The sequence below is a fragment of the Nylanderia fulva genome, unplaced genomic scaffold (genome assembly GCF_048542155.1).
Source record: "Nylanderia fulva isolate GAGA-0341 unplaced genomic scaffold, ASM4854215v1 Scaffold8, whole genome shotgun sequence".
Classification (NCBI taxonomy): Eukaryota; Metazoa; Arthropoda; class Insecta; order Hymenoptera; family Formicidae; genus Nylanderia; species Nylanderia fulva.
Genome location: NW_028190916.1, coordinates 6,134,884 through 6,160,884, shown reverse-complemented (window position 1 = coordinate 6,160,884; position 26,001 = coordinate 6,134,884). Strand labels below are relative to the sequence as shown.

Genomic DNA, 26,001 nt, shown 5'->3' with positions numbered 1-26,001 from the left:
AATATTTTCTATAAATTAATACAATTGTCGCTCGTATATTGAAAACAAAGTGATAAATATAAGGCCAACTTATCGAGCTGAATATTCGAGATGTTCAGTCAACTACCATTTATTACATGTATAAATTATAAAACTACAGTCATTATATTAAAACTAACGCAAATTACAATCATTCTATAAACGTTTCGACCGCACGCGGTCTTCTTCAGTATAATTATTGAAATATAAATTCTTACAATTCACATAATATCGAAATTTAATTATAGTTATTCAGAATCAAGAGTTTTTGAGCAATTAACGCGTGTTTCAATCCGTCCTGTCCAACAATGTTCGCCTCGATATGATCCCTGATTTTGTTCAGATCTCGGATAGTTTCATCGTTAATATGCGAGAAATTAACCCGTTCCGTAGGCGCTGCGATTTATAAAAAATTACCGATCAACGCATGTCCAAATTATAATACGTATCCCCTACAATTGGTAGTATGCTTACCTATGAATGTTTCGTTGAGTCCAACCTAATATTATTTTTATGTTCTTTTATTCGCGTCTGCAATTGCCTCTTTGTTTGGCCTACATAAGATGCATTACAATTATTGCAACTGATCTTATAAACCACATTCGAATTGCATGGATGTTTAGTTTTATCTTTCTGCGCTTTAATAATATTATCCAGTTTGTTGAGACATCTATACCCTACCATACAATTTTTATTTTTTACCGAGGAAACAATCATTTCTGAGATCCCATCTATATACGGAATGACAAAGAATTTTTTATTGACCGAGTCATTTCTTATACTTTTTGTTCTTTCTATGTTGGCCTGTCTCTCTATAATGCTCCCCTTAGATATGATGTGTTCTATCCGATGATTAATTTTGTTAAAAATCAGATCAAGAGGGTAACCATTGCTTCTGAGTATATTAATTTTATTCCAGGTGCAAGCATTTGACATTTCGAACTTATTTTTTAATTTATTCTTTTTACATTTTTTTACAAACGAAACTAACATAATTTTTTTACATAAATTGATTCCTCGTAATATTTGATGTTAAAAATTATTAGAGTAGAATAGTCGAAAAATAAATAGTTTTTCAGATATTGTATACTTTATTCCGATACATTTTACCAAAAAATATATGAAATAACTTAGATAATCTTATTTTAATAATTTTTGCATAGAATAATAAGATAAATCAATTGATTGTAAAAAAAAACGTAATTAGTTAAAAAAAAAAGTATATTTTTCTTACATCAATTAATTTATCTACTTATTCTACACAGAAAATTATAAAACTAAGGTAAGATTTTAGCATAAAATATTTCTATAACCATAAACCCTTTATTTTTCGATTATTTTATTTAAACATTTTTTATGCTAAATATAATATTATAAGGAATTGATTTTGTGTAAGAAAATTATGGTGGTTCTATTTAAAAATAAAATCGAATGAAACTATATATTTATGACAAAACATCTTTCTTGAAATTCTACTTTTGTATAAAATATTTTTTAATAGAAGCCTTGGTTTTTGAGAAAGTATGCGTTATTTAAAATATACACTGTACATATATATGGTGATTGTTAATTTTCTATGCAATTTCAAGTGACGCATCGTTCTTGCACCTTCGGCGCGATCTATTGATTATATTGATCCCCAGGCTATAATAACTAATTGTATCTGTAGGAAAAATTGGGCGCCAGGCGTGAATATTCGCACACAAAAATACGCGGAAAAGCAGTAAACGGGAAACTGCTAATTAATCGCGACGGCCGAATACTCGGCTACTCAATTAACATCAAATAGTAGAAGAGGTGATTCAGACGGAATAGAGAGGAAATCGAGAACATTCGAGAGATAAAAATAACGTGTAATCGTAATAATAACAAGTATATCGGAGAATAGCATGAAGAAACACTGATGATGACTCGTAGAAAAATCTCCAATCGATTAATAAGGAAAATTTTATACCCTGTGCACGACAGCTAATCAGTTTCAATGAAAAATTAATTTCCCTCGAAATTAACACATCTCTGACCCTCTCTAGCTCGTTTAAATTTAAATTTGCATTTCACGTCGAAAGTCTTGCTAAATTTTCAATAGATAAATGTTCCGGTTCTATTTCTACGCTTTTCAAGATAAATAATAGAGTTGCTTTAATAATTAAAAGCATTGATTATTAGATTTTGTCCATTGTGTTCGGCTATTATTAATTTGACAATAGAAATTAATTATTGATAAAATTACGTAAATTATTCACAATTCGCTATATTTGATACAAGCTTGAGCTAGTTTCATGATATTTATAATTAATTTCGTGAATTATTATAGTCTTTGTTGTCTAAATTTGTGATCTATAATTTATAACATAAGTAAGCAATATAATAAATATATATTATTTATTTCTCTCACTCTATTGCATTATGCACAATCTGACAATATTTCATTTGATGCTTGGAAATAAATCAGACATATTTGCCAGCGAAAATTGAGTTTGGATATAATACAAAAAAGAAAATAAAAATTTTTGCAAAAAGGCACTTCTAAAAAATTGTTTAAGTTATTTTACCATCGGATTAAATACGTCTATCAAATTTTAATTAAATTATGTAGCTCGCAATGCTGTAAATTTTTTATTAGATTTTGATTAAACTATTCAGAATTTTCTAATTTTTAAAAGAGAATTTTTTAAATATGCAGATAATTTTTTAAATTTTTGTTAAAAATATTAAAAGAAAATCAAAATGCAATATAGATACTTTACATGAAATTATATTCATCATCAATATGTTGCATATAACAAATGATAGGAAAGTACTTTCTCGCGAAAAAAATTTATAGATGTAAAGTTTCAGTTTCATAACTGGTCAATAAAAAAGCTATTTTTTAAATAATGAAAAATTGTCGATGTTTGTTCAAAGATATTATTTTCGAACGGAATTAATAAATAAACGTCACTATTTTTATCTCATACTCTAATTACTAAAATAAAATAAACGCTGTATGCTGTTAAAGAAAAATATATGAATGGAAAAGTTCCATTTATTCTTTATTCATTATTAACGAAAAAATTTTTCAATTTTTCATTAGCTTTGAAATAAAATTAAATAGACTTTATTTCTTGGCGGATTTTTTTTTATAAAATAAATATCTTAAAATAAAGAAGAGAAAAACATGTTTATATATAATATAATTAATAAATATAAAAGAAATAATTTTGTATAAAAATTAAAAAGTAATATGTATCAATATATTTCTATTTTTAATGTTAATAAAAATGAGGGACATCTCTTTAAAAATTATTGGAGGAAAAATATCATAAATCAAAACATAAATGAGAGAAATGTATCGAAAGACGATTTAAAGAAAAAAAAATTCCTAATATTGATCTATCGCAAAACGCTATTAAGGAATATAAATATTTTCTACTTCTGTTAAGCAAAAAAAAGATTTCTATCTCAAACATATAATATTAACTGCACGATCCTCTACTGGAACGACTTGACATATACATGCAGAAATATATCCAGAACCAATATCGGGTTTTGCTACTTTTTTCCTTGAGAAATATGGAAAAATTATTTCTGTCAGGGGAAGCGAAACCGATTCGGTTTTTTGTCTTTTCCCTTTCGGTTCTCCTCGCGTGAACGCGACGCGTCTTTTGGAAAACACGAATTCTCTCATATATTATGTATACGTTTTATGGTGAATAGTAAAAATACAGTAATTTGCGAAATAAAGTCACGGTACAACTAATGCACTTTTTATATAAAGCATTTTTTTCTTTCTTAAAATAAACAAAATTTCGCGTACACAATGTATTACTTTCTTACTAAATAAAGATCTCTAAAAATATCTAAAAGAATAAAGAAGAAAATTCTTGAAGTCCTTTATATACTTTTCTTATTTATTTATTATTTATTTATTAATATTAAATAAATATTTAAGAAATACTTTATATCATTACGCATTTGTATTCTACACATATGTATATTTCAACAATATTACTTATAATTAATATATTAATGTGATTAATTATATGTAATAATTAATATAGCGAAGATAAAAAGATCGGTCATTATTACATAAAAAATTATATGAATAATAAATAATTAAATTGATTTATAATATTATAATTATGATATATAGTAAACAATTTTTCATTTATTATTATTAATATTATTAATATTTTATTGCATTTTTATTTATTTCATATTTATTTCCTAATAGAAAATATTACAGAGATACGATTGAATTTTTTGAGATAGACTTTGAAAAATTCAAGTTTTATTCGCTTAGGCAGCACTCTGTGGCAGAGAGATCGATTTATGCACCTTTCTTTCGGCACTGTGAAACGTAGCCTACGTAGGTTCCTTAGGGAATGTAGTATACTATAGTTCGGACTACTTCAAAAGCAAGCCGAATTTCCAACAAAGGTATAAGCATGTATACAGATATTGAGGAATTGGAAAAAGATTCGGTTCACAGAACACATAATTGTCTGGAGTCGTATTTTAGTGCTTTAGTAGATTTGATGTAGTAGACTTATGTTAGATTAGATTATCCGGTCAAATGGAATAATTTTAATATAAAACATTCTAGAAAATCCATATATATTATATATATATATATATATATATATATATATATATATATATACATACTAATCTTATCTTTACATTTTCTCCTTTTTACATATGCAAAAATTATTTGATTAGAGGAATTTATGTATATTACAAATCCTCTCTTTCTTATACTCTGAGATTTTTCAGTGAATTTTTTATTAAAATTTTAAATTTTATTAAACTTTTAAAATTTATAATTAATATTTTTAGATAAAAATAATATTATTGAATTACTACAGAGTTTGAGTAATAAATATATATTACAATTATATAATATTAAATAATCTATGAATTGCTGTAAGATATCAGAAGATATATTTTATATTGGAAATACTTTTCTCTCTCTCTCTCTCTCTCTCTCTCTCTCTCTCTTCTTGTTTTCTTTTATCAAATTGTTTAATTTTTTAAATAGTTACTTTAATATTTAATTAATTTAGATATGAAAAACAATCTTATAACAAGAAAATTTTTAAGAATTTTCAAGAATTTGCTAATCTTTGTGTATATATATTTTTTCTTAATACCACAAATTTAAATATTAATTTAACAATTCTGTATATATTTGAAAAAGTAATGAAAGATTTAAAAAATTAACTAAAGGAAATTTAATTCTTTTTCTTTTCTTTGTCTTTCTTTCTCTTTATAAATTATAAGATTTAAAATGAAAGAGATAATTCTGTTATATTAATTTCTTTGCATTAATATGATTTATAAAATTGACTATTAAATAATTTTGTATAATCTGTTGTTAATGTACATTATTATAGAACAATTTTATATACAAATCCTAGAATTTTAATATTTATTTACTTTCTCTACTTTATTTTTTTAATGAATTTATAATATTATCATAAATTATAATAAACTAATTATAATAAATGACAAGGTATAATAATATAATGTATTACCAATTTCGTACTCGTTAATATTTCTATACGATATTTCTACATCAGGATCCAATTTCTCAATATATTTCTGGCAATCGTCGTGCTGAAAATTCCTGACCTGATCTGGTTACTACATCATCGTTCTATCGCTATTTTATGGCAATAAGAATTCGACCTTCCTGGCGCTCTTTCGACCAGCACTTCCTCGACTGATATACTTGATATATGACTGAAGGGAGAATAAGGTGCGCGCGAATGCGCGCACACACACATACATACACATTTCTCACGAACGTTGCATCGGAGCAGGTCTGTGTTTCAAGTGCAATAACATCAATATTCTATATATGAAATCTATCGATGAGGATAAAGAAAAATTTACTCATTGTCAGTTATATACGGATATCTTTTAATTGCGTTTTTTAATTTTTAAAAATTATTTAATTTAATGATTACTATTTGATCCTTAGAAATAACCTATGTTTAAATAAATATTAAAAACATTTTTTTAATTTAATGTCTAAATCTTAAAATAATCTCTAAAAAAGATCTCTAGAAAAGAATCTTTAAAAAAGATTTTATTTTTTTTATTATTTTAATTTTTTTATACTATTTTTATATTATTTTTTTACTCGATTTTCTAATATATGAATAATATTACATATGTTATATAATAAAAACTGAATATTTAGATACATGATCTGTTAGAGTTGTAACTTTTAATTATTATATCAGTGAAGAGAGGAGCATTTTATGTGAGAAAGTTTAAATAAAGTGGAATTAATTATTGTCCACAGACGAGAACAAATTTCAAATTCACCCTGCCACTTTTCTACATCGATGTGGAAGAACTCTCGAATTTTTTTGAATTTGCGACCGAATAAACATGGCTTCTTTCCGAGCACATTGAAATACGAGTAATAAAAGAATCCATAAGAATCAATTTATGAATAGCGTTACTTCCTTGGAAGGACGTCGTGGGCGATCTAATTAAATCGTTGACGACTTGATGAATTAAAGGGAGAAGGAGGAAAGTTTTCTCTCTGCTAATGAGGTGCTGTTAATAAAATTCCTCTAGAAAATTCTTCACCAATTTATTAGTACTTAAAATGATATACGTTCATATATTAATGAATATTAATAATAGACATTATAAAAACAGGATAATTTCATTGATTGACTAATTCTTATTTTTTTCTATATGAGATAATAAAATAAAATTATTCTTTTGGAACGTCATCCCGCTAGCCAAGTAAAATTTCAAAAATTTAAAATTTTTAATTAATATTAATGATATATAAATTAGACAAGTGATTTTTCTCTCTAATATTAAATTTTTATTTTTCTTTATATACACGTAATATTTAAAAAAAATTACTCTTAATCACCGACATACTGTAATTAATATTAATTAATAATAGACGTTATAAGGAACTGGATAATTTCATTGATTGACTAATTTTTTTCTACATAAGATGATAAAATAAAATTATTCTCTCGGAACGTTATTCCGCTATGCAATGTAAAATTTTAATGTTAAAATTTTTAATTAATATTAATATTATAAATTAGACAAGAGATTTTTCTCCGTAATATCAAATTTTTATTTTTCTTTATATGCACGTAACATTCTTCTCAAAAATTCACTCTGAATCACTTTGGTGTTTGTACTTCGAACGCCATAGCTGATCGAGTTCTTACCCATATTCGCCTTCTCGATCGAGGAAAAAACTCGTCATATGCAAGGTACACCAAACTATACATCTAGATGTCTTCCGTACGCTCTTTTCGATAAACGAACTTCTACACAGACGCTCTCGACATATACCATTATCGATAAGGGCGCTCTCGATTTTTTTTCCGACGCTACCCTTCTCTACTTTCTTTTACGACATACTGTAAAAACCTTGAAAGGAAGTCGATGAGGTGTGAGGTGAATTTAATTTTTGCATCAGTATCAGAATTTTGATCAATTTTTTTTTTTGAAATATTAAGAACTTGCAAGTTTTCATATAAAGTATCCCATTTAATAACTAAGATTTCTTGAAAATCCGAGGAAAAATTCTTCCTTAGAAAAATATTTCGTATAAAAGATGTCATTATTTTTTTAAACCATAATTTTTTTCACATAAATCAATTTCTCGTAATATTAGGCGTGTGAAAAATTATTAGAATAAAATAGTCGAAAAATGAATGATTTATGATTTTATTCTGACGCATTTTTTGATAATCTTAATAATTTTCTGCAGAGAATAACGAGATAAATCAATTAGTGTAAGAAAAACATACCTTCTCTTGTAAAAAAAAAAACATTGCAAACTTTAAAAAAAAGTACCGTCTAGTTTTCTTACCAATTTTTGTATTTTCCAAAAATAACAATGCCTTAAAAACGAGACAATTTCTCACGTAAAATTATTTTCGACTACCGTAAAATCGACCGACGTTCGGAAGATCGATTTCTCGCGTTCGTCTCTTCGGCCGGAAAAGCCGTAGAAACGAATCCGAAGAGAAAGCTTCTACTTCTAACGCGTCGTTATCTGTAAGCTTATGCAAATGCCAAGCAGTTTGCCAGGGAGATTTGCATACGCTAGGTAGTAGACCCTTCCCCTTTCCAGCCTACGATCTATGCGGGATCATGTCTAGGCATAATCTTCCCAAGAAGCTCCCATTGTAGTTATACAGTGGTTTTCTCCTTAAATCGTAGTCACGTGAGAGAGACTATCCCGTACCCTCCCCTCTGCCTTTTTCCTCCTTTATCATTACTCTTCTTCTCCTTATTTTATTTGCATCTGAACATTCCGAAAACATATTGCGTTCCTCTATTTTTTACATAATACAGACGTGTAGCCTGTAATAAAGACCAAATCGCGCCACCGTTCATTAGCATAAAAGTACTATTTCGATCGTTCTGGGTCTCCTCCAGTGTCATAAGTGAGTTCTCGATATTGCATCGGAAGAGAGATATTGGCTGGGAAGAAAGACGGAAGATAATATACGGATGTATAAAATGTTCTAATTTTATATTAAAATTTGACAATGGATATCTTTATTAAAGAAAATAAAATTGTGCACCAACCATTAAAATATAAGGGAAAGTATGCTAAAATCGAACATTTCGTTAAATCGTACCTCTACTGAATTTTTTAAACAGAGTTAAAATATTTTAAAGTGTTGTAACGCTGTTGTTATTAAAATATAAGGGAAAGTATGCTAAAATCGAACATTTCGTTAAATCGTACCTCTACTGAATTTTTTAAACAGAGTTAAAATATTTTAAAGTGTTGTAACGCTGTTGTTTTGTTTCCTTTTCCAGCGATTTAATGAGTAATGTTTATAAATTTATTTTATGTTATGTTTACGTAATATTCAGAAAGATAAACGATTAAACTTATTTTATTAAAGTATTTTTTCATCTTATTTAATCCTGTATGGAAACGTTGAAAAATCGGCGAAATGTTTTAAGATTATTTTTTTATTCACAAATTTAACAAAGCAATGGCAGTTTGATAAAACGTATCATTATGTACATAATTTTAATACCCGAATTTTTATGGACATAATTTTAAATCGCCAGATTTCTATTATGTACATAATTTTAATTTGCCGAATTTCTATTGTATTGTTTGAGAACTATTTTGTATAGATGTATCTCTTTATATATTTTTTTCATTTTGTTTAGTTTAATCAAATATAATTACATGCGAGAAGCAAAATTATATTATTCTTTGATAATATAATCTTAAAAATTGCAACGCATGTATAAAATTATTATTGCAATGAATACATAGAAATAATGTATGCATAGAAATTTTTTAATTACGTGATTCATAAGAAAATTCAATATATAAATTTTTTAAAAGCAAAAAAATATAATTTTCTGTGCTTTCATTAGATTCGCGCGTTGGTATACGCGTCCGCTACTCTGTATAGCTTGCACGAAACTGATCACGTGATCATCGGACGCGTGGGATGAACTAATCTGATGGAAAAGATAAAAAGGGACAGACATCAAGGGATTGCACATCGCGTGGGACTAGCCGCTGACCGCAAGACTCTGAGCGATAGTGGTGTCATCATCTGACGACGATATCCAACTTCATAGTCAATAATGAATCGGGCTCGACGAAAGCAACTCTCTCTTTCTATCCTTTCCATGAGACTAATAGCGTTTTCGATTGGGGTGCACTGGCTGCACTGAATGTCAGGCGCGTGTTCGATTGGTAGTGCCAATGCGCACTTGGCTAGTGTTGCGTGTTCGTTTGAACGCACAACACTCGCATAGTGCGCACTCAGTGCGCACTAAGTGGCACGAGATATTTTGACGGTGCCAGTTCAGTGCACTGGATGCATGCAAGCAGTAGGGCATTCTTTTGAACGAAAATTCGACATAATGAGCAATTCGGATTTGGCTCTCTTTAATATTTTGGAGACATTTTTGGAATCTTCTTCTAGTTCAAGCGAGCAAGAAGAAATAATTACAACTCTTCGAACTAGAAGAATAATTCCAAAAACTGTAAATTATGTAGAATGTGTGAAAAAAATGGATAATGACACCGTAAGTGTTATATCTTTTTATATAAGCATCGAACCTATACCTTTTTTTAAAATATAATTAATGTACTTAATGTAATAGCATCTTTATACTGAATAATAATAATTTTTATATTTGTCATACGTGATATTCTTGATCATCTTCTATATTTAATTACATATAATAAAAATCATTACTTAACTGAACACAAGATGTCGAGGTTACTTTTTTGTTCTTCCCGGAATCTAGTCAACTCAAGTGGCACTGAAAATTTCGGCGTGTTCTTTTTCACCTGCACTATTCAGTGCAACCCATGGAACTTGTCCAGTGTTCGTATGAACTGAGTGCGCACTGGTGCGCACTAACTTTTTCCCAATCGAAAACGCTATAATACATCCCACACGTCTATCACACTGCGCGGTTCGCGCGGGACTGATCCTCGTGCGTGATACCGCGAGCGCGGGACCGATGGTCACGTGACCAGTGAATCCACTGGTCATGTGACCATCGGTCCCGCGCTCGCGATACCTCGAACGAGAATCAGTCTCGCGCGAGCCGCGCAACGTGATGGATATATGGAGTATAGTCTCGCGCGAATCTAATAAATGCATATATATTTAATCACAAAAGATTCTTGTAGAAAATTTTATTTCTTCGTTCGTATTTTCTGTTAAAGATTTAAATATTGAATTTTATGCGTTGCATAATTAATTAATATATATTTATGCATTGGTTGCAATAATAATTTTCTAACTTTATTTAATGATATGAAACAATAATAAACATGAATAAATCTAATCTAAAATGAATAAGAAAACTTTTTATCATTTCTTTGATAGTTTTATTGGAATTTTAATATTTACTTTATGGGGTATGACTTAGCATATTTTTATATAACTTTCAATTTAATTGCGTAGCTGAAATATGATTATACAATATAATAAAATCATGTCAAAAATACGAGACAATTTCCATAATGCATCACTACTCCACGAAAATTTTCCAATTACATTATATTTCGATATTGATTGGAAGCAAGTAAAGGGGGAAAAAGGGGGAGAACCATCTTTCTCGCGAATCTTTCTCTGCGAATTCATTGACGAGTAATACAGTATCCGTATTTGTGCGAACGTTTTTAATTAAACTTATTAAGCAATTTTAATTTGCATCGTATTAGCGTATTACTGTTGCAGCCTCGCTATCGCGAGCTTAAAACAGTCTTTAGTAGCTTTGAAACAGCTTTTCACAGAGTGGTAAATTAATAAAATTTCCGCTTAATTAAAACTCCATTTATTCCAAATTTACGATATAATATAATTTCTATATCTCATCACTTTATGAAAATATGCCAACCAATGTATATATATTAAGTGTATTATATTTTCCTCCCTTCTCCCTTTGCTCTATTCTCATTCATTACTTATTCCTTTAATTACAAAAGTATTTAATTACAAAATTAAAAACGAATAAATTATTCGCTATCTGTCTTCAAACGCGGCATTTTCATAATGGATTTTATTTCAGAAAGATATTTGATAAAGATTAAAGAAGGAGAGAGATGAGATTTATAATTTATAAGCTTGTTGGAAGCATTACGACACAAAGGAATTGAAAAAGGGTTGAGAGAGCGAAAGATTAAATTTGTGGCGTCTCGACCGCCTAACTTTCGGAATAAACTCGTGTTGCACGTGCGATTCTACCCCTTTCTCCCTCAGTCTATCTCACTATCTCTGTCTCTTTCTCCGCTCGAGTACGGATCGAATTCCATCAAGGCGCAATTAGCATATAGCAACGGAGCGTGCAAAATGGACCGCGGTGTCGCGGATAATTTTCACACAGGACGACGTATGGATGGCAATCTCGTTGTGCGTCGAAACTTTGTCCAGCTGCAAAGTTATATTAAACGTACCGATATCGTACATATTCATATATGCTTCTACTCTTTGACGTGTGACGTTGCGGACGTTGTGTCTTTCGTATAGCAAGTGCCACTATCGTGCGTTATTATTACTTGTGGTCCCCGAGGTATATGTAGCCTCAAACTAGAATTACACTATAGCCAAAAATTATTTTAGTAACCAACAGTGTTCTGCTTAGATGATTTTTCATTTACACAGTAGGAAAAATTGTGTTTTCTTGTTAAAAACCGTCCCCGTTATAAAATTTTTATATTAAATATTTAATACATTCATGTATTAATTTAACAGATTGCTGTTGTGTTAATTAAACTTAAACGTAAAATTATTAAAATAAATGAAAAAAGATGAAAAATAATACAATGTACATCTATTTTTAATTTTACACAATAAATATGTTCTGTTTAATTAGTGACAATTTTCTGTTTTGCGATATTAGATATCATGAATGTATTGTTATCCCCAAAAAATGCATTTTTATTACTTTACTTTTTAGTAATGTTATGAAAGAATAAAAACTGGGAACTCATGGAGATGCTCCTGAGGAAAAGATTTTAAAAAATTATTTATTCTAAAATTAATTTTATCATTAAATTTGTTTACCTTTAGATTATCATAACTCAACTTTTGTCTGTAACATTTTTTTGAAAAATATAAGGTAAACAATATGAGACACCCTATATATAAATATATATTTAGTGAGATTTATCACAATAAATTACATTTTATAAGAGTTACAATTATAATTATACGATTTTATCATTATAGGCGAAATATTTGCTATTTCAGCAAAACTCAATATTTAAATTCTTCCTAATGTGACTAAAAAGTAAGATATCGAAATAAAAAATGCATTTTATAAAAGATGAACAATACATTTATCACTTTTGATTCAAATTTCAAAATAATGTTGATCTTCTTTACAAAAAAAAATATCACAAAAAGTTATTTTTTGCATATTAAATATCTAAAAAGCATCTTGTCTGGTTCCAAATAATAAAACAATTTTTTTTGCAAACTAGTGACAATATGAAAAGAGAAACAGAGAAAAGAGAAAAGGACAGAAAATGAGAGAGGAGGGGAGGAAAAAAGGGATGAAAGGAAGAGAAAAAAATACAATAAAATAAAGAAAAAATAATATTGTTTCAGAAATGTTCAAATTAGAAAGAACTCTCTTTTTCGCTCCCTTATTTTCTCTTTGTATTTATCTTCATAATTGTAAAAGTGTAAAATAAGTAAACTACCATCGTGTAAGGATATTAACTTTCCAAAATAGTAGCAAAATTCTGCGTGTAGCGTTGAAATTAAATCTTGGAATTAAATGCAAACAACACACTGCGCAAACTCTGGACTCGCACCTGTCATCAAGCAATACAGGGTTTGTCCGGAAAGTAATGCGTCGCATTTTTTTAAAAAAGAATTTATTGATCGCATAGGTAAAACAACTTAAAATTGTTCGAAGTATGACCCTTCTGCGTCAATACATTTTTGCCAACGCGATTTCCATGCGTCATAAGATTTCTGGAACTCCTTGACTGGGATGCTGTTCAGGGAGGCCGTCGAAGTAGCTTGTACGTTGTCAACCGACTCGAGCTGTTGTCCTTTGAGCTCCCTTTCAGCCGAGGAAATAAAAAAAAGTCCGCCGGGGCCAAGATAACGTTGTTCAGGAAATTGGGATTATCTGCACAGAGTTGCTTGAGTTCTTCACAAACTTCCACTCGGTGTTGCTTTTGCGCATCGGTCAACACTCTGGGCACAAGTTTTGCGCAAATCTTCCGCATGGCCAAGTCTTCCGATACAATCTCGTGAACAATCGTTTTCGGCAAGTTCAATAATTCCGACATTAAGCGAACATTCATTCGACGGTCTGAATTCAATAATTGGCGCACACGAGTCACATTGTCGTCCGTTCGCGATGTTGACGGGCGTCCTGCGCGGGCCTCGTCGGCGACCTCCTTCCGACCTTCTCTAAACATCTTGTGCCATCTGTTTGACTGCGATTTGGAAAGGCAATCGTCCCCGAAAACTTTCTTGAGCATTTCAAAAGTTTCCAGCGGCGTCTTGTCCAGCTTCACGCAAAACTTTATCGCATAGCGTTGCTCTATCGTTCTCTCCATCACAAGTTCGACGCGACCACTAAGCAGAGGTTCACAGAATAAGCCGTCCTAACCCTCCAAGCGCATGGAAACAATTGAGCGACCTACCGTTGGAAAGCTAAGGGTACCCCCCTTCCTTCCCAACCGGTCCCATCGCTCTGCGATGTATAGTCGCGTCACAAAAAAATGCGACGCATTACTTTCCGGACAAACCCTGTATGGTACCCTTTTAAGATGAGTTTCGCTCTCATCGCAATCGGAAAGAAGTACGAAACAAAACAGTGGCTATCGTGCTATTATGAGTTTCCCAAGAGTGCACTCTGTTTAAAAACTTCCGCGCGTTATCTGCATATGTTACATCTGGGGCGGTTATGTAACGGTTACATTTGCCCCTGATATTTGCCAGTTTTGTGATTTATTATTAAATCGCGAAATACCAAAATTTCTACTATATTATATGCCATTGTATAAATTTGTTTCTATAATTTGGAAAAAAATAAAATTATTATAAATTAGTATATAGATTAAAATATATAGACATACACAGAGGAGGAGGAAATTTACTTATGACAGGGATGTTTATAATCATTTTAAATTATATCTAGTTTTGAATCGATCATTCAATTAATGTAGGAAGAAATTTCTAATAAAAAAATATTTTATTTCCAATATATCGCATTGTAGAAATTGATTTATATTTTTACGCTTTCAATTAAGCTAGATCTCAAAATTCACTTATTTCTCTTTCATTTTTAATTGCGCTTATAAATAAAAAAATTACTAAAACAAAATGCAGTACGATGATTTCATTTGTTCCGCTAGTTCTTTGTTTCAATATTTTATTAAATTATTATACCTATCATGCTTTCTAAAATAAATGTGTTTTATTCGCGAGCAACTAAGTAAGAGTAGCAAATGGATTTCAAAATATTGATATCAACTAGAGAGTGCAATAATATAAATTGAAATTGATATATAGAATTAAATATATTATATATACAATTTAATTAAATATATCTGTGTCTTTCTGAATTAAGCAAATTTCAATATGAAATAATTTAAACAGAATCAACGCTTCGTTATGTAAATGGATATTTTGCTTTGTAGTTAGATTAACTTACAACTAAATATGTTATTTTGGATACCTTGATAACTAATGAGAAAGAAAAAAAGAGATAGAGAGAAAGAGAGAGAAGGAGGTATATCAGGAAAATGGAACAAAACTCAAATTGATTTGAAACTTGTGGATCCATGGCTTTTTGTCCAAGCTTTCGCTTGCTGTCCTGACAATAATTAAATAAACAGAGTTTAACTAGGCTCTGTAATATATAAATATAAATTTAACATATATAAGATAGGCAATAAGAGCCAAATCGCGGATGACAGTGCGTTATTCTAAACGAAACTAAATTTTTTCGTTAGAATTAAATACCTGTGCACAAGGCACCAAATTTTTACTTGGACACGGCCAAGATATAAAATTGGAATAATCTCTACAAGAGATTTTTAATTCCATGTATCCCCTATTCCCCCTAAAGAAATAAAGTGCGAGAGAAAAATATAGATCCGAAAGTCGCAGAATCGGGAATCGAACCCGAGACCTTTCGCTTGCCGGGCGACTGCTCTTCCAACTGAGCTATTCAGATCCTTTCGATTCTATACTTCTCTCTGTTATATATATTAATGTTGGTAAATAAACGCCTTTAAGCCAGCGTGTATAAACTAAGAGTTTAACTAGGCTCTGTAATATATAAATATAAATTTAACATATATAAGATATACACGCTGGCTTAAAGGCGTTTATTTACCAACATTAATATATATAACAGAGAAAAGTATAGAATCGAAAGGATCTGAATAGCTCAGCTGGAAGAGCAGTCGCCCGGCAAGCGAAAGGTCTCGGGTTCGATTCCCGATTCTGCGACTTTCGGATCTATATTTTTCTCTCGCACTTTATTTCTTTAGGGGGAATAGGGGATACATGGAATTAAAAATCTCTTGTAGAGATTATTCCAATTTTATATCTTGGCCGTGTCCAAGTAAAAATTTGGTGCCTTGTGCACAGGTATTTAATTCTAACGAAAAAATTTAGTTTCGTTTAGAATAACGCACTGTCATCCGCGATTTGGCTCTTATTGCCTATCTTATATATGTTAAATTTATATTTATAAATAAACAGAGTTACAGTAAAGGAAAGTTCGCGCAAAATTCGCAAATACGCTGCATATACGCTAAAATCGTCCAAACTCTCTGAAAGTTTGCGAACAAATATTATTGCGCGGCACAAAGGCGTTGCTACGCGATATCTCTCTCTATCCGTATTGTGAAATTATATAAATCTTAATAAATATTTGCAAATTAATTAATTTCTCGAGATATTTATTCGTGATATTTAATTGTTTTCATTCTTAAGCCAGTTATTTTTTTCATACGATTACGTAAAATATAATTGTATATTTCGAGAATTTAAAAAGTAAACCATTTAGAGATGACCTATTAGTTATTTCTGTTTTTATTTTTAGTAGTATAAAAATTCACTCATTAAATGATTGCAAATTGTTCTGTTAAGTAAAAATAACTGAATATAATATGATAATAAAATATGATGTACAGTAATAAAATATGATGCACAATATTAATATGTGCAATTATATAAAACAAACTGCTGCACATACAAATGCAAAAATTGAATCACAAATAATTAATTTGTAGATTGATGTTTATAAGATAGTTTATTTTTGCAAATTTTATTAGCCAGTTAAGTTTTGAAAGTTTTACTATAGTTTTAAAATACTTTATTGTATATCAATGCAAATTAATTTTTCACCAATATATCTATTAGAATTAAGTTTATATAAAATTATAAAAAATTATCAATAACTAATATATTTATAGAACAGAATACAGAATATAAAATTCTTATATGCTTTAGAATTGAAAAGATTGTAATTGATTATTTATATCTTTTATTATATAATTTTTAAAACATTTTTAAGGGTTTTAAAATGCCTACATAAATATATTATTGGATTTTATGTATAAGAAAATACAATTATTTATTTATTAAATTATATTTATTATTATTAATAGGATAATAAATTATTTTAGAAAGATTCAAGTAATATATTATTTAGTTTGATTTCATAAAATAGTTTCTGTACAATGGCCTGATGTATAAAATTTTATTATATATTTTTTGCAAATATTGAATTAATAAAATTTTTATTAAAATCCGTTTTGCGACTCTGCCATCCGTTGATGTAACAATGTGCCCAATGTGTGTTCTCTTTTATGGATAAGGGAAAAAATATTTTGCTTTAAAGAGTATTTTTGTGACGGAGAAACAATATGCCATTACGTATCGATGTTATCGTATTGGAGCTGTCGAGCAAATTTTCTGTGATATAAAATCGGAGAGTTTCATGTGGTGTCGCGTTGCGTCGATTTTAAATACGACTTTAAAAATAACACGAAAATCAACCCTTAACGAGTCGTTTTGCTGCTTTGAAAGCAATCGACTGTTTGTTATTCTCACTTGAATTGGTGACGATAAAAAATATTATTATACTTAGAACACAAATCGCTTTTAAAAATAAAAAAAGATATACAATGAAATTTTATACATCAAACCATTGTACAGAAACTATTTTATGAAATCAAACTAAATAATATTTTACTTGAATCTTTCTAAAATAATTTATTAATAATAATATAAATATAATTTAATAAATAAATAATTATAATTTATAAATTAAATTTTTAATAAATTAATATAATATATATATATATATATATATATATATATATATATATATAATTCATAAATTCCCAATTATTAATGACAGTCACTAATATTTAAATAGAAGTTTTGAAAATAATCGACTAAACTAGCAAGTAATAATTGTTTATTAAATTTTAGGACGTTTCGACCATGTGATTGTGGTCCTTTTTGAGACTACAATAATTTATTACATATATTATTATTATCAACAAAACACTAATATAAAATTCGCAATTTTAAACAACGTAATACTTACAAGTAAATTTAATAATAATGAACTTATCATACAGCAATAATTAATATTAATTTTTAGTGAGAAATGTACAAGTCAAAATTAAAATTAAATTGAAATTGTGAGACAGCCATTACATATCCTAACAAAGGATCGTCAGACTCTAATGTATTTTAAGTGAGATTATTTACACGACCTTAATTAGTGTTTCGTTGATAATAATTATATATGTAAATGAAAATATATAATATAAAATATAATAAATCTAATATAATATATAGTATAATAATATAATATATAAATAAAAATTATTATATTATATTTATATTTAAATATAATTAATTACAATAAATTATATTTATTACAATTGCAGCGCAATATGCGTAATATTTTTTTTTGTTTCAGAATCATAATGCGCCGATCCCTTTATACTTTTCCGATTCTTCAGCTGTGGCTATTGATAATTTTGCTTGTGTCGTCAAGTATGGGGGTGTCGAGGCCGCGCGGCAAAAAAAAGATCGTCGCCAAAGAGATGAAGAGTCGAATATCTGTGACATTCAGAATCAGCAAACGGCGATGTATTGCTACTGCAAGGAGGATCTGCAAAATGCCACCAGTGCCGATTGCTGGGTGATGAGCAAGCTCGATCGTGACGATCCTCTGTGGGATTATTTTAAATCGCAGATTTATCTGGAAACACTAGTGTTTACAGTGCGCCAGATCGACGTTCTCGATTATGTCCCCACTGCGCTGCTGCGCCAATTGAAGAACTTGCACACCCTCAAAATCATGTATGCGAATATTTACGAGATCACCGAGCACACCTTCAGTAATTTCGGTTTCGCCAGTCTCAATCTCGATCGCAACATGATCATCGCGCTGCAGAAAAATGCCTTCGAGAACATGCGGAACCTCCCCGAACTCAGTCTCCAGGAAAATCGCATCACCGATATTAATAGGTATGAATAATTGACAATTAATAGAAGCGAATAGTTATGAAAAAAATATTTCAACACGATAATAAAGTTATTTCTAATTAATTAAATTTTTTGATAGATTAATAAAATATTTTTATATATAATTATATATTATTTATAATTATTTATATTTTATATATAATTATATATTTTTATATATGTATAATTATATTATTTATAAATTATATGTAAATTTTAACAACTTTGATCTAATCACGATCATAATTTTGAGTCTCATAAACTATTAATTTTATTTATTAAAAAATAAACTATATTTTTATGCAAAATAGAATTTTATAATTATATATAATTTGTTAAATTGGTATAATTTTTTTTGCAATTTTTCACACAAAATGAAGTTACATCTCACATTATGCGATTTCAATACAATTATATGTATAACATGTATTACATTCGAACAATACATAATTATATGTATGTATTGTATTTTTAATGTTTCTATATTAGAGATTTACCTTTATCTGTACATTAACTTCATTTTGCATTAAAAGTTGCAAATTTATGTAGAACTTTATAATTATAGATCTCGTTTCATACTAAAAGTCGAACAATGTGGGATAGACTTTGCTTTACGTACAAAGTTACAAAGCTATGTAAAATGATAAATCTCATTTGCATCGAAAGCATTAGGCGATAAACTAGATCTAATTTTGTGTAGAATATTGTTTAAACTTTATGATACCTTTTCCTTGCTTATATATTTATTTTTATTTTTCATTTTTAAAATTTCCTAATACTTTATATTAAATTTATACATCCTTTTTGTATGCATAAAATTTTGTAATATATGTACTAATGCTCATACATATAAGTCGAATATTAAATTTCTCATTATCACAATTTATGTTTGAATCGTAAATTATAAAATCCAAATTATTGGAGCTGGCCAAAAAAAAATCGTAAAATTTAATTTATTTAGATCTTATTTAGATCAATTTTTATTTTGTTATTCAAAATTTTTTTATTGGTTATTTGTATTATTCATTATTCGTGTTAATTGCATTATAATTATCTCTTTTATCGTATTATTTTTCCTTATTTACAAATTAAGTAATATAATATTGAAATTTAATTAATCTGAAAAGTTTTTATTACAGTTTTCAAAATATGAGAGATATATTGCATTTGACAGCATAATATAAATAGTACAATGATATTATATATTTTACATATTTATATATATTTATATATATATATATATATATATATATATATATTTATTTAAATTTAATTAATATGAGAAGTTCTTATAAATTATGATGTACCATTATAATATCAAATACACTGTTATATTATATTTCATAACTTTTTTTATTATATTAATTAGATTTACTTATATTCCAAAAACAATTGCCGTATAGAATTATTTTTTTTCTTAAAATAATAATCAAATTTCAAAATAATCATCTAAATTTTTAAATATGAAATAATATAAATTAAAAAAAAAACTTTAAAAAATGATAGAATAAAAAATTCATAAAAATGAACAATTTTGTTTTATTTTTATATGTAACATAATAAAGCACTTCAAATTTTGAAATTTATCTTTTCTTACGTTTAATAAATTAAAATACTAATTAAACCACGATGTCGAACAGATTTTAAAAAAGACTGTTAGTTGTATAAAATAGCAAATTATATTATATATAAGTATAATAAAATTAAATATAAAGTATGTAATTTTACACACATATACAAGGCTTTTGAATGATTGTTTGCAGAGAGGCGTTTGTGAATTTGCCGGTTTTGCGCAAGCTGTCTCTGCACCAAAATAATATCAGCACCATCCGCGACAAGACATTTAAGCATTTAAACTTACTGCAAGAACTCGAGCTAAGTAGCAATCAAATTATCCAGTAGTCACGCACGAAACTTTCTACGGTCTGCGCAATCTGCAACGTCTCAATCTGCGTAACAATCAAATCGCCATGATTGGAAAGCGCAACTTCGCCGAGATGCCGGGATTAATCGAGCTTGAACTCGATCAAAACGTAATTACGTATATATCCGAAAGAGCATTCGATGGTATGCACGATCTTCAGAAACTGCGGCTCAGCGAGAATCTGCTGGTGAAGCTGCCGCAGGATTTCCTGGCCGGCGCACCGAACGTTCGCTTTTTGGATCTGAGGGAGAACGCCTTGAAGACCATGACTTTTGACAATATCAAGCCTATCGTAACCAATCTTTACAGCATCAACAGCGACTTTTATCTTAGCGGTGAGTATTTTCACCATTTGTTCTTAGTGTTGTGCTTAGATGATTTTTAAATTAGCTAGATCAAGATGATATGAAAATACGTAAATGTATCTTACAAATAAAAATGATTTTGTTTTAATATATATAAATATATCTAGATTCTAGATAAAAGATAAAATGTGGTGATTCGTCTAGATAATTTTCAAATAATATTATTTTTAAAATCGCTTATGTATACACAGTTATAAAAAATTATAAAAATGATACAAAAATATATTTTTATTTTTATTTGTATGGTTTTACTGCTTACTACTTAAATATTTTTATGTGCTATGATTCTAAACTAAATGATCTGCGAATGTTATTCGAGATAATTTAATAGAGATAATTTTTCCATCTAAAATGCAGATATAAATAATAAGTACATATTTTTATTATCTATATAAAGATAAGATGACGCCAAAAAATTTCATCTAGATGATTATCTATATAATTTTATTGATATAACACTGCAAACACTGTTCTTAGTAAAATATGCCAATATAAATGCACGCAATAGTACTTTTTCGTGTAGTTGGAGATCAATAATTTGACACGTAGCTTAAAAAAGTTGATTAGAGACTGCTATAAGAATCTCTGTATCTGCTTACAGACAACGAGCTGATCTGTGACTGCAAACTTGCATGGATCTGGGGCCTGCGAAATGAAACGAAGAACACGCATCTAAGAGATACCCTAGAAGAGCTGACATGCTTTATTGAAAGCAATAACGTATCACAAAAGAACAACAACGAGGGCCATTTCGGAAGATTTCCCAGTAAGTTTTGCTTCGAGGATATTAATATTTCTTAGCGTAATTTTGCATCAAAAATGTAAATTATAATATTTAATGTGTATGTGTATATGTGTAGACAAGAATATTACCTATCCAGTACATGCTAAATATAAGCGCAAGATTTAATTCTGTACCTAGTCATTGAAAACAATTAAAAAAAAAATTTTAATTGCTCATTGCGTTTACTAAAAAATTATTAATAAATAAATACTCTTTGAGTATTTTTTAGAAAAAAGAACTGGTGAACGAGAGTTATAATTGTGTTTTCACATGAGTTTGTAACTAATCACACAAAGCGAGGTTTTCTCCACATTACCCAGTGATGTTTCAGTACAAAGTTTATAATTATGTAGTTTTACATGAGTTTCTCCAATTTTTTGCATAAAACGAGGTTCACGTCATATCATGTCCGATGTTTGAAAAAACCATCTCTCTTTTTATTATCTAAAACTGTCTTTGAATTTAAAAACATTGGGCAATGTAAGATTTTTATATCTCAATTTGCGTAGATCTATCTAGTCTTTATTACAGAGGAATATTCTGCTGATTATTCGAGAAATGATGGTAACGAGTACAAGAAGGCCGATGACAGGGTTGACGACGAAAATTACTCTTCAAATTCGAACGATAAGGTAAGATACACCAGTTTGTAGATCGCATTTCACATGGCGCGGCTAATGTATTTCATTATTAAAATTTTCACATTATTTAAATTTAATTAAAAAATGTTTTATGATAGACCCGATTTCAATTAAACTTGCATTCGACCTCTAGAAGCACATTTTGAGCATTTGTTATAATTCATTCACTATAGAGATTATTTTCCAAATAATAATTGTTTATAATTAAAACATATTTATTTTTTGGTCGAAGAAAATATTAGCTTCAATTTTCATATTTATTGTGTTTATAATTAAAATATATTTATTGTGTTTTTAATTAAAATATATTTATATAATTAAAATAGATTTATTATGTTGAAATTTATTACAAATTTCTCGAAAATAAATATTTTGAAAAGAGGAAATTTGGCACTGAAAATTTGAATATTAATAAAAATTTTAGTAGATTGTTCAATCTTTTAAATATGACACCCTGGCTTTGTTATAAATGATACAATTAAAATAGTTATCTTATAAATTTAAAAAAAATATACAAAGACTTATTTTTATAAATGTATTTACTAAAGATGAATTATTGGAAACAATATCATTGAAGCGCTGATAATTAAATTGATCAAGCGTTTACTTAAAAAAAGGAAAGTCTAGATTCGACTTTCCTGACTATTTTCACAATATTATATTTTGCTTATTTTATAATATAAAATATTTTATTTATTTTACTATATTATTTTACATATTTTCTTATATTTCATAATACTAATCACTTACTGCTTAAATTCTATTTAAGTATTTTTATGTGCTATGATCCTAAACCGAAATTATCTGAAAATTATTCTAGATAGTTTAATAAAGATAATACTTTTTTTCATCTATATAATGTTTTCTATATAATTTTATTTAGATAATAGCAAACATTGATAATGTTGCCTTCGCATCAATATGATCGTTTTTTGAGTTTGCTCATTTTTGATCGATGATTTCGATTTTTTTCAGGTCAACAAATGCTGCATAAAGCATTTGTTCGACTTAAAGCCGGAGGAGCTACCGTGCCCGGAGCTTTCGCGGGAAGATTTAATGGCCTCCGAGCAACCATCCAACCGCCACGAAAATGCACGTGTGGGTTCTGGCTCTAGCTGGTTCAGTTCCGGTTCGATCTCGGTCCAGGCCGATCGGTTCGTTCTAGCTGCCCTCTCATTGTTAACGCTATCTATGCTTTTTTCCACATAGAACAGACTGTACGCATTCACGAAGGCAACATTAAACGTCACTCGGCGTCCCGATATCTCTGAGTGAGCAAAAAAAATTGATCGCACGTAAATGAAACCGGAATGTTTGAAGACGAGTGCATGTGTGAAAGCGTCTGTGTGTTGTGTGTGCATGTATGTGCACTTACGTATAAAAACTAACACTGATCTGAGATGTCACCTTCGATATACCCCCAAAGCGCTTATTGCAATTATCATCGTTCATTGTATGAGAAGTTGTGTCAGATAAAATTCCCAAAAGTTAGAAAAAAATGTCGTATTGAAGAAAAATGTGTCATTATTTGCCGAAATCAATATGCAGTCGTGTTTGTACATAATTTTTTAATTCGACGATGTTTTCAAAAATATATTTATAGATTCTTGACATATATAACATATACTGTCATATAAAAATGTTTGTCATTATAAAGTATCTTCTATCACGTAGAATCTGTATACGAATTAATCAATATATCAAAATATTTCTGTCATGATGTTCATTTATTCGCTCTGCATTTTTAATATATTCAGACAGGTCGCATTAAAATGATAAAAGCTTCTATTATATTTAATGTTTTATTTTAAGTAACATTAGTTAAGTGTGATTTCTTGAATGCGCTTTTGGGCCTTATATTACTGTACGTCGTTATCGTATTCGTACAGTATATATTCGTATGCACATACATTATGTATAAGACTATTAAATATAGCATAGTATCTCGTTAATTTCGGCCCTCTGAGGGATATCTAGGAGCGGAATATTCTTGAAAAGAAATTAATAGACCTCCTCTCTACTGCTCGTAGGAGCATACCTATCATGTGATTTGCCCATTATACGATATAAAGGGGACGCAACATTATATTGTTCATGAGGTGTACCAAAATTAAAGGGATTAAATTTAAAAAGCCTCCCCATACAGCACCGTTAGATTGCAAAAACATTACAACAATCTTTCACCGCAATATTGCAATATTGCAAATTCACTGCAAAATGTTGCTACATCATTGCTGTTGAATTGCAGCAATGTTAAAATGTCCGCTTTTTGGAAGATAATAAAATTATTGATTATCGTTAACATCTTTTATTGTACAATATTGCAAAAAATTATTTTATTATAGTATTATACCCAGCAAATACCAAGTTACAGTTATATAATTGTTAGTTGTAATTTTCCACTCAACAATATAATTGTTATAATACACGTATTATATTTTTGAGTGGAAAATTACAACTAACAATTATATAGCTGTAACTTGGTGTTTGCTGGGTATATGTATATATATTACAATATATAAATTATAGAATTTGGATTACATGCAATATTTCCGAACTATTAATGTCATGTTGCTACAAGTGTGCTGGAATTTTGTGCACCTATATCTCTGCAATGTCTTTATAATGTTGCATTGCAACTTGCAACATTGCAATGTTGCTGCAATATAATTGCAATAATCTGTGCTGTATGGGTCTACTGTAAAGTGCAACACTGCCTGTTTCTCGTTCAACATACTACTACGCTTGCGTAATACACTGCCACTTATAATTAGATCATAATATCATTATAGTCTGACTGATCTCATATGATGATGTGCCCATCCAAAACAGCTCCAAATATCGAATATAAAAATGACACTAAAAATTGGCATTTACAATAGATGTTAAAAACTTAGATATAAAGAAATTGCGATAATAGATCCGTATATGATTATAACAGATTTTTAATAAGGGATAGTAGATTTTTAATTTAAATTATTAATTATTAATTATTAATTATTAATTAATAAATTTAATTTTTAAATTATTCATTTGTAAGTCGAAAATAATATTCATTTTTCTCGCTACTAGTTTTATTCTAATTTTAAGATTATTCCAAAAAAATGTGAGATATTTCTATTAGTTCTCTTCCAATTTTTTAAATTTTTTACAGATAAGTTTTAAGGATATTAAAATTTTGATATTAATTTTTCATGACTTATTTTTTTCTTATTAGTTTTTTATACAGTATTATAAACTTCAAATATTACGCATGTCGTCT

General features: G+C 28.7%; 2 protein-coding genes across 2 annotated transcripts in view; one reads left to right on the top strand and one right to left on the bottom strand.

The window, feature by feature from the left end:
* Con (leucine rich repeat protein connectin) overlaps positions 1–25,181 on the top strand; it is a 163,830-nt gene extending 138,649 nt beyond the window's left edge. The window contains 7 exon segments of the mRNA XM_085489224.1: positions 18,475–18,599; positions 18,602–19,028; positions 20,789–20,924; positions 20,927–21,284; positions 21,916–22,080; positions 22,630–22,730; positions 23,715–25,181. Coding sequence (XP_085345350.1) covers positions 18,482–18,599; positions 18,602–19,028; positions 20,789–20,924; positions 20,927–21,284; positions 21,916–22,080; positions 22,630–22,730; positions 23,715–23,948 — 1,539 coding nt within the window. The 5' untranslated portion in view covers positions 18,475–18,481 and the 3' untranslated portion in view covers positions 23,949–25,181.
* On the bottom strand, positions 13,335–14,272 carry LOC146720033 (protein GVQW3-like). The gene is made up of 2 exons (XM_085489244.1): positions 13,628–14,272; positions 13,335–13,597 (listed from the first exon to the last, which is right to left on the bottom strand). The coding sequence occupies exons 1-2, from the start codon at positions 14,075–14,077 to the stop codon at positions 13,508–13,510; spliced, it is 540 nt and encodes a 179-aa protein (XP_085345370.1). The 5' UTR covers positions 14,078–14,272; the 3' UTR covers positions 13,335–13,507.
* Positions 25,182–26,001: the final 820 nt, after the last annotated feature.